The 10,645-nt window shown below is 42.9% G+C and overlaps 1 protein-coding gene across 2 annotated transcripts in view; it reads left to right on the top strand.

Annotated features, from left to right (window-relative positions):
• Positions 1-620: 620 nt before the first annotated feature.
• Positions 621-10,645, top strand: part of Pde7b (phosphodiesterase 7B) — a 320,938-nt gene continuing 310,913 nt past the window's right edge. The window contains exons 1-2 of one of the 2 annotated variants that reach the window (XM_029533060.1): positions 621-1,032; positions 1,539-1,587. Coding sequence is in view for 1 of the 2 variants with exons in the window: in XM_021221005.2 (XP_021076664.1) it covers positions 1,012-1,032 (21 nt within the window). In the remaining variant the exon portion in view is untranslated. The remainder of the gene's footprint in view (positions 1,033-1,538; positions 1,588-10,645) is intronic. The other variant, XM_021221005.2, reaches the window with a different exon arrangement.

The following is a 10,645-nucleotide window of genomic DNA, read 5'->3' as shown; positions in this document are numbered from 1 at the left end:
TTTGTGGGGAGTGAGCTGGGGTCTCCCTGTTTTAATAGTCCAGAGAAGCTGCGGGAAGGAGGGAGAAGCCAGGGCCACGTGGATTTCCTTTTAGCCTGCACCTTCCAAGGTGCTCCAGCCCATCTGCACAGTATGGTTGCTCTAGGGATTTATTAACAGTTAGTTTTCTAGTTAAAAATAAAAATCAGCTAGTCAGAAATAAGCAACAAGCTGTCACATGCCACGTGCACATCAACTCACACACAGAGCAACATAGGAAGCTTGCTACCATCGCTTGGCTCAACCTGTCTTGTCTTGGTTTTTGTGATTTTTTTTTCTTTTTTTATCATTTTTAAACATCTAAATCCACAGGATGAAAACTCTTAAACCATTGCTTTTGAGGTAGCAAACGTTCCCTGGGGTTCTCCCGACAGTGGGGCACCTCAGTGAATCACGGGCGCGCACACACATTCTTCCCATAGTACAGTACTTTAAAATTAATAGCACACGCTGAGGAAAAACTAAACCCTTTGACGTCACTCTCGAAACGAGGAAACATAAACAGAAAAGGCTCCACTCCAGTAAGCTGCTGCTGGCTCAGAAGCCGATTGGTCTCCGGTTTTCCCTGCCTGTGGCAACTAACAGGCTCAGCCAACCTCCCAGGCTGGCCGCCTGCTCACCCAGCCAGTCGCTCGCTCTGGGCACTGCAGCAGGCTCGGCTCTGTCCCAGCGCTCGCTCGCTCGCTCTCTTGCTGGCTCGACTGGGAGAAAAGTGGTGTCTTCGCCCAGAGAGCCTCTCTCTCCCTTCCTTCTTTCTCGAGCTCTCTGAGTCCTTTGACGTTTCTTTCTTTCCTTTCCTTTTTTTTTTTTCTTTTAAAAAATATTTTCGTTTTCTTTTTATAAAATTTGCATAATTATACTGCTAATCCTGGATGAGGTTGCTGGATTCTGCAGCACAAATCTTCATGAACAAGCCGCACCGCTCAGAGATTTCACAGCAATCAAAGGTCACAGAACTGCCACTATGGTTAAATGTCTTGTTTAATGGTTGAGGTATGTACAACAAATTTAAGCGGCAAGTTCATTTTCCTTGAGAGTTCAGAGTCACAGGGAGACAGGCGTCAGGGTTTTTGTTTTTATTGAAAATGGACCCGGACCTATATATACGTGTATATATATGTATATTTGTCTGTGATTGTTCCTACAGCAACCAGCTTTTGAATTTCCTTCCTTTTTTCTAAGCGAACTGACTAAGCTTTGTCACTTGCCCTGAATTAACTCTTCGAGGGCAACAGGGTTTAGCAGGAGAGTGGGCATTCTCTGAACTTTGAGCCCCCGTAGAGCCCCTCCACCACCACCCCCGCCCCCCCCCCCCCCCCACGTCTTTAAATGAGTGCAGTATTTCTTCTCCATTATAAATTTTAGAATTGGGTCATTTTTTAGTTCTGGTAGGACGGGGCAGGAAAATGTTGGTGAAGGGCTGTGAACCAGTGGAGTAGAAAAATCAGGTTGATTTGTTGATTTGCTTTCTCTTGGGTTTGTTGGTTGGTCCGGAGCAGACCTCAAAATGAAGAAAGTAGAGCTGACAACACAAGGGAACAGCTGGCGGTGAGAGAGAACAGAGGCGATGGGTAGAGGGCTGGGGGGACGGGGGCTGTGAGAAAAATCGACTTTATTATCTTGCTGCATTTTATAAAAAGCCTATTTTTCAATCTCAAAGTTTACAGAAGAGATGCAGATTTGCGTTATTGGGCAATGATTTAAGTCTTAACCATTGACAAAGAAAAATAAAACTTTATTATCACAGCAAGATTCAGGAATCATCTTTTCCTGAAGGGTTTGAAAGCAGAGTCAGATATTTAATTAGGGACTTAAGTGATGGAGTCTGGGGACTAATTAATCATCCAAAAATTTGGCTCTTCGTGTGCTCTGGCCAGAGAACATTGCAAGAGAGGAAATGAGGCAGGCGCATATATTCATGCACAGTAAACTGCCTAGCTCACTAGCTGCTGCAGAAGGCACCACCGAACACAGAGCTAATGTTTTCAGCCACACATTATTCTGTGTCTAAGGGGACGTTGTTGGGAACCTTCCCTGTCTGACAGTCAATTTTTATAAAAGCAATTCAAATAGTACTGAGTTACCGTAGGCTTCCTTATCTGAGCGTTATGCAATAACAGATGAGACAGAATTATTTGAAACCATTCCCTCCCTGCTCCACAGTTTCTCTAACTTGTTCTCCTTAAAGTTTCTATTCTCAACACTGAGAACTAGAAATCTGTGAAACTAGGTCAGTGATCAGTAGCCCTGAGAACACAGGCATAAACGCTGTGTTCTCAAGGGTTAACAACAGTTAAGTGCCTAGTGTACCTAGCTAAGAACAGCGAAACTATTAGCTGGGAGCTGCAGAGGGTGTGCTGTGAATGGACAATCGCTTTTCCGAAGCGCCTGCTGGGGAACAAGGACTTTGTGTGGCATGAATGCACGGCTGCAGCTCCTCCATTTCCTCTGCTTTATCTTTTATTGCTGGCTGGCGTAACAAAGAGGTGCCAGTAAAGCTGTCTTGAGTGACATTTGCCCCAGTAAAAGGATGAAGTCCCCTTTTATTCCAGTAGGAGCTCAAAGTTAACTAGCAACTACTCCCAAATCCAGATTCTCCTGACGAGGCTTTCCACCTGACTCGGAGCTATCTGAGTTCAGAGGGTCCACTCAACTGAGCATGTGCCAACGTCAGGGAAGAGGAGCATATTTCAGCAAAGTGGCTTTGGAGAAACTATTTATTCGAATGAAGCTACTTAGGACAAGGATGGAAAAATCCAAGATGTGTCAGAGACAGGTGTCAGTTTAAAGAAAACAACGTCACCAGGACACCTTTTAACACTGTCCACTGTGTTTGGCACGAAGCCAGCCATTGTTGGAACTGAACAAAAATCCCTAGCTAAAATATTTGCCGAGAACTTGCCAAGCATACCTTGTAAGTGACCGAAAATAACTTTAAACCGGGAATTTTTAACTGTTTTGAGGAATGATTTTTTTTTTTTTTTTTTTGGTGTTAAATTCCACATGAAAATGTAATCTAGACGCTGTCAATGATCAAGGCGAGGACATCCCGTTGTTGGATAGTGTTATTCTCAGCCAGAAGGAGGGTGTACACGGAAAACTAATCAAGCTTTGTCCAAGTGGGAATGTACCACCTGGCAGTGCCTCTGTCCAGGAACCATTCTTCCAGGGTCTAACTTGCTCATTTGCCAGACTAAAATCCCAAGGGAAGCAGCTTGTTGACTCACATGGCATAGTGTTGGAAGGAATTTATTAAGCAAGAAGCCAATCCAGCTCATGTCTACAAGTACTTCATTACATTAAAGACAACTGTCACATTTAAGCATCAGAGAGAATTCTTGAATATCTAGTTAAGAGCTGTTCGATGTAGTTTATCTCACAATTAGGAGGTGGCATATACCTTAGGAAGGAGCACTCCAGGTACATGAACCGTCCCAAGAATTCACCGTGCTGTAGTTCACATAGTCCAGTGGGGTCTCGAGTCAGGTAGGAGTATTTCTTAGCAGGTACAGCTCCCTGAGAAAACAGAACGTTGGCATTTGAAGATGAACCTAGTCCCTCACACTGTAGTGAAGCCATTCCCATAACTGCTTTATGATGGTAGCACCCTCATTTCCTTAACATTTGCGCTCCAGGAGCACAGCTTTCTCCCACAGGAGTGTCCTGGACGCTCAGCGCCAGGCCCCTCCAGGCATCCTTGCCATCACTCATGCCATGGTGCCTACTCGGTTCCTTAGTAGACTTGAAAGTGCTTGATACTGAGATGTGAGGAGAAGAAAGAAAGGAAACTGTAGGGACCCAAGGTGAATAACGTCTATATACCTGGCATGTTTAGAAATTTAGCAAGAAGGAAATGTATCAATGTTCTAATGTTAAGTCAAAACATTTCCCACCCCAAGGATTATTTAACCATTTGAACAAGTCAGCTTTTAATTAAGAGAGTGAACTGAAGGGAGTAGTGGCTAGGACCCTCTGGTCCAGGACTCACACCCTCATTTAGGCAGCACCCAGCTGGTGGACACCAAGCCCTATTCAGTCACCCTGACCCGAGTGTTTTTATCTGTACTACAAACCATTGCATTAGATTATTTCTAACATTCCTTTAGGACAAACTTTTTATAGTGCTTTTACTTTCAACCGGAGGTTTGTTGTTATTTGTGAATGTGAAAAGTGACAAGCCTTTAATCAAAAAAAAAAAAAAAGTCACAAATGAACCACTGCTGCTGTTCATGCTCCCAGCGTGTCAAACAAACCTGAAGAAGATACGAAGGCAGGTTGGGGTTGGAAAGATGGCTCAGTGGATAAAGTACTTGTTGAGCAAGCATGAGGTCCCGAGTTCAGATCCTCCACACTCACGTCAAAGCTGAGCATGACAACACGTGTCTATAACCACAGCACCTGAGGGACAGAAACAGAAGGATGATGGGAGCTCACTAGCTGGCCAGCATAGCCCAAAAGGTGAGCAGCTCTGGGTTCATAAAAGGACTCTGTCTTGTTAAAACAAAACAAAACAAAACAAAACAAAACACAAATAAAAGCCATAACACAGAAAGAACTAAACAAACAAAAACAAAGAGTCATAGGGAAGACCCTGGACGTCAAACTCTGGTCGTTCACAAGCACATACAATCACACATTCACATTTGCACACGATATACCATAGGCACACACACACAGGCACGCACAAAGTTTGGAAGGGAGATGTGAAAAGAAAAACTATGCAGAAGAGGCAGCTGAAAACAAGTTAGACTGCAAGGAGTGCGTTTGTGTTCACATTGGCACCTAACACGGACAGGTAAAGAGATTGTTATTCTTTTGTGGTGGTGATCCTAAAAACTAGCACATTGAGGAGTGCCCAGGCTTTGCCATAAATTGACTTGCTTTATTCGCCAGTCTAAGATGGAGGCTAAAACTCAAGCATGGGGTTGTCCTCACTGTTCCTTGAGGTACAGGAAGAATCCCTTGGGGGAAGTTAAGAGCAGCCCCAGATCCCAGCAGCCACTTGACAGGAATGGGGAGGACTGGCAGCCGTGATGTAATGTGATGTCTATGCCATGGGAAGCCCTCAGCCTCTGGGAGCTTCTGACAGTGTCTCCAGAACTTCCTGGGTCACTTATGTGAGAGTGTGGGGGTAAACTTTTTAAGTCCTAGAGGCCTTGGTTTCCTTGTCATTAACGCTCATTGGTACCTTTGTGTTCCATTCTGCTATTTATGCTGACAGGGTTCATACTGAGCCATTAGCCTGAGCGGAGTATTTCCACCTCTCCCATCCCCTCAATTCACCACCCCTCTTTATGCTTCAGCACCAGATACTTATTTAAGTTTATATAATTCTTCCTCTAAGGTAATCACATCACCAGGAAAAGCCAAAGCAATCACAAGCCATGGGCTTGGAGAATTTCACCCAGAAAGACTGTGGCTCCCCTGGGAAAGTTTTCTCTGTTCACCATATTTATCTCTCCTGTGAAGTGGTACCCCTCTGCTGGAGAATTTCTTGAGACAGCAAAGGGGCGTGTTTTGTGTTGGGGGCAGATGGGACATCCACGTTGTTAGACAGGCATCTTTCTCATAAATGCCAGTCATCCTTAAGTTTCTACATTACTTCCCTTGGCATTGATCACACTCCAGTCCAGATTTCTTTAGAGAATAACTAAAAACACTTCGTGTCTACTGTGAGGCCTGAGCAGGTACTGGTGCAGGCATGCTGCTTCATCTACTGCTGGGCTTCGATGTAGTTCATGGATCCTAAACCAGACACTGCTCCATCCTGTGTGGCCAGGACAGCTGGCGTCTCTGCCGAGTAAAGGTTTACAGTTAACAGCTGAAGCTTGGAGGGTGAAGAAGGGATTTGTTATTTCAGATAAACCTAGAAAGAGCTTGCCAGCACACAGAAGTCTATTAAGCACAGGTGATTCTTGATAATATTCTGTAAATATCTCAATATGTTAAAAAAAAATCCTATCAACAACACTGTCTGGACAGCATTGAGATTTGTGAACAGTTCAGAGTATGAAAATGATAACTGAAGCCAATAATCCAGTACTTTTGTCCAGCTCTAGAGGCTTCTATCCTCCCTCCCTCCCTTTGTACCTCCCCTTCCTCTTTACATTGTTTCTCCACCCCTCCTCTCTCTTCTGTCCTGACCTCCCTTCCCATGCCCTCCCCTTTCCTCCCCTGCCCTCCTCTCTCCTCTATCTTTCCCTTCCTTCCCCTCCCCTGCCCTTTCCTCTCTCCTCCTCCTCTTCTTTCCCCGTCCTTCCATCCTCTCCCCTCCCCTCCCATTCCCTCCCTGTCCCTCTCCCCGCTCCCCTCCCATCTCTCTGTCATCTGTAAGGGGAAGATGAACAAAATGAAGGGTCACACAAAGGTTTTGATGGTTTTCAATACACAAAATTTAGAGTACTGTTTGCTGTAATTTTCTCCTTTCTAGTAACTGCTGTGCCCATTTAAGGGGCGTCTAAGAGTTGGGACTCTGGATCATCCCTCTGGCCACTGCTGGTTAGGGATGATGAACATGTTTCTATGGAGCCAGGTATAGATATGGGAGGTGATTATAAGCTTTAGTTGGTCAAATCTTGATTTCTACAGATAATATTGATCAATAGCTCTCATACCTTCCAACTCTATCAATCTTAGTAAAAAAAATACAATTATTTTTGCATTTTCACATAAAAATCAGAAATTAACTGAACCCAACCATAAATGAATTATTATTTTATATCAAGGCAATTAAATACCATTGTTTCTTAAGAGAATGAAGCAGACCTACACATGAAAGATCTGTAGGGATTTTTCAGATATATAAAACAGAACAGCATCTACATTGATATTTGTCTAAATATGTGGAACATTAGTATATTCTCCGAGAACATCTCTGGAAGTCTAGATTAAAAAGTATAGAAAAAAAATACTTCTAAGAGGAGAACCTGAAACGCAGAGGAGAAAACTTAGCTTTTGTGGATTCTGTAGAGTTGTTCATGTTTCCCCTACACACTGCAATTACAGCAGAAACCATTTTGCTGATGTGTTTGTGACACTGCCTGTTATCTGACATTGAAAACAATGTTAGAAAATGAAGGGGAAGGGATTCCTATTTGGCTTTGAATTTATATTATGTGTTTTTGAAACTGCCAAAAAAGAGAGAATGTTCTGCAAGTAAGAGTCGTGGACAGGAAATTACTGATAACTCAACAGTGTAGAAAGCTCTGGAAGTAAGGGTCATGGACAGGAAACATGGAGACCTTGGCGAGGCAGAATGTTCTGGAAGTTAGAGTTGCAGATAGGAAGCACGGAGACCTCGGCAGGGCAGCTTGGGTAACTCGGGCAACCGTCATCTCCCTAGCTTTCTTTCCCTCAGTATAGAATGAGGAGCTTTGTCAAGACCAAAGTTCCTTTCAGCTTGGCATGGTGTTCATGGAAACCTTCTGACTCTACCTATAGATGTTATATAGTTTGCTGGTTTGAGCAATCAGCTAAATTACCTGCTTTAAAATTGGTTCAGTTTCACTTAACTTTCAGGTTAATAAAGAACAAAAAGCTTATAATTTTCCCAAATTGTCTTGAAGGAAACTATGTATCCTAGGGAAACTTTTAAAGTACATTTATAACATAATATCAGTTATTTCAGAAAACATTATTTATATTAATATGTTGGAGTGGTAGGCAAGCAAATAACTAATGCTGGTTTGGTTTAAATATGATTTATGCATTTCTTGGTTTTCCATGAGAGGAAAAAAAGCCCTTCATTTCCCTTCCCCATTGTGCCAATCTCCAGCTGTGTCCAGTGAGAAGAAAGAACTCAGTCATTCGTGAGTGTAGACAGCATTCTCATGAGAGGGAATGCCTTGACAAGATGGAGGTCTAAAGAATGTGTCGATTTAGAAAAGGTCATTAACTCTAGAAAGAGTAGTTTCCGGTGTGGTGGAAATGTGCCTCTTCCTGAGTCCTTCACACGATTGCCTCATACTTTCAAAGAAACGAAAACATCATTTCACTTTGGCTTTCCATTCAGTTTAGAAACTTTATTCTTCACGGAACATATCTGGTCGTTTGTCTCCTATTTCCTGAGGTCTTTTATTTGGAGAGAGGATCTTTAACTTCAGATAAAAGGAACAGGTTCCTGTGGATAGAACATTCTAACATGTTCTTCTGAACTTTCTTCTAACTATTAAAAATCATTGTGTTAGAAAGGTGCCCCAAGAGTATATAAATACAACTGATATATATGTATTTCTCTCTCTCTGTTTTTAACCAATTCTGGTGCCCCAGCCTGCAAGTCAGGAAAGAGATAGATGGCACAGACCTTCTCAAGCTTGAAACAGAGGCAAAAGTTTGGGGTCAGGGGTCAGGGGTCAGCACCAGTCTAACACCTGTAAGGTCATGGGACTGGTCTCCAACATCACTGGGGAAAGCTTTTAATGTCTACGTCCCTCCCAAAACTAACAGGCGACCTGGAAGTCCGAGTGACTTCAAATATATTGCCCCTTCTATTATAAAGCTTTAAAAACTAAATTCATCAGATATTTATTGAATCAAATGGCAAAATGTAATTTAAAACAAAATAAGTGTTTGTGTGGTGGGAGAAAAGAAAAGAAAAGAAAAAAAAAAAACAGGAAGAGAAAAAGAAGATCCACTCATTTTTTTTTTTTAAAGAGCCCTGAATTTGTAACCGAAAACTCTGAGTTTGGGTTCTTGCTGCAACAATGATACTGTTGGCAAGGGAGTTAGCATTTTTGGTTTTTGAGTCTCTAAAATGTAGCTTGCAGCACAGCAAGGATTAGCTAGCCCATTTCAAAAGCACAGGCCTTGAGGCTGAAAGGAATCCCAGGTCAGGGAGCTGGGCTTTTCTGTCTCTGCTCTTTGCTGACAAGTCTTAACTATTCTTCCTTGCTTTCAGTCCGTCTCCACTCATTCTAAGCACGACTTGGAAAATGGTTGTTTTTTTTTTTTTTAAATGTTCATACAAAGCATAAGAACATCTGTTTAAGAAAGCGTTACAGCATTCTTCCAACTGGATTTCTACACGTGAGGCTCCCAAGTAAAGAGAAATGACGCTCCTTCGTTTTTTAATGCCCCGGAAGTTGATGCTTCAAAGGTCAAGAGGGTAGTTTTCTTCAGTGGTTACAGGAATGTTCAGGCAGCATTCGCAGGGGGGTTGGGGGGGTGTCACTCGTTCTCTGACCATATACAAATCACCTCTCTCTACTGTGGTTTTGGAGTTGAAGGTGTTTATGCTATGTCTTGTAAGAGTCAAAGAGATGGGGGTGGATGTCTTTTATTCGTCGAGTGTATATAAAGCCTGTCAGCTGGCTCTGCCCACTTCTATGAGTTTTTTGATTATCATGTGACCAGTGTTCTGTGGAGGGCTTATAACATTTGTGAAGAATGTATTTTTGTGTGTGTGTGTGTTTACAGTTTGAAGTTTCTCCTCAGAATTCATGTGCTGGAAGCTTGACTCCCAGGATAGCTATATGGGGAGGCAGAGCTTTATAAAAAGCATTAAGTTCATGGGGGGCAGTTTTCACGAAGGGTTTGGTGTGGCCATTGGCGTGGCTTCCTTATTCTGAGAGGAGAGTGGGTTGCCGCCAAAGTGCCCAGGTCTCACCTCCATCCTTTCTCAGTGGCTTGTTCTTATCATCTCACCTCCTGTGATAAGGCTGGTATAAGGGTAGGTGACCAGCTCCTGGAGCTTTGCTAGTGGGCCTCTCGGACTCCAGAACCGGAAGGATATGTTTCTTTATAAATTACCCAACCTCGAATGTTATGTGGTGGCCTCAGACATCTGGATTGCTTTCTTGCCTTTTTTATATTAAACTATCGCACATATAACCTAAATTATAAATGTATTGATCATTCACTTATTCTAAGAAAATCTCCATACCTTTGTGTGTTATTCAAGTTGCCAGTGTTGGTTCCTGCCAGCATCTGGGGTCCTGACGTAGGAGGACCGCCACAAGTTTGAGGCAAAAGCATGAGATGTAGAGTTAGTTTGAGGTCAATCTGGGCCCCACAATGAGACCTTTCGTTAAAACAAATGAAGAACTCCAATTACTCAAGTGGAGACAATGTCTTTTCCTATCGTCAGCATGTCAGAATCACTTCACACCACCTCCATTCTTTCATTGGACGTTGCGTCTTGAGACTTCATGGAAGTTGCTTCATGTCGTTGTGCTTTGTTTATTGGAACTAGTGCGTGAGATTTGTCCGCTGTGCTGAAGAAAGCGTTGGACTGTCCAGTTTCTTACATGATGGATAATGCCAGCCCAAGTCTTTAGGAGCATAGCCCCTCTATTTCTGCTGAGGATGTCGTTGGAAATAAAACTCCGTGGCCTTAGGAAATCAGGTCGAACATTAGTGGGAAATTCAGAATTTCTCAAAGATGTTTAAGAAGTGACGGTCTCTCCACATAAAACCAGAGACGCTGAAATTGATAGAGGAGAAAGTGGGGAAAAATCTCGAAGATATGGGCACAGGGAAAAAAATTCCTCAACAGAACACCAATGGCTTGTGCTGTAAAATCAAGACTTGACAAATGGGACCTCATAAAATTGCAAAGCTTTTGTAAGGCAAAAGACACTGTCAACAAGACAAAAAGGCCACCAACAGA

This window comes from Mus pahari, chromosome 21 (genome assembly GCF_900095145.1).
Source record: "Mus pahari chromosome 21, PAHARI_EIJ_v1.1, whole genome shotgun sequence".
NCBI classification, from domain to species: Eukaryota; Metazoa; Chordata; class Mammalia; order Rodentia; family Muridae; genus Mus; species Mus pahari.
This window is presented reverse-complemented; position numbering and strand designations above follow the sequence as displayed.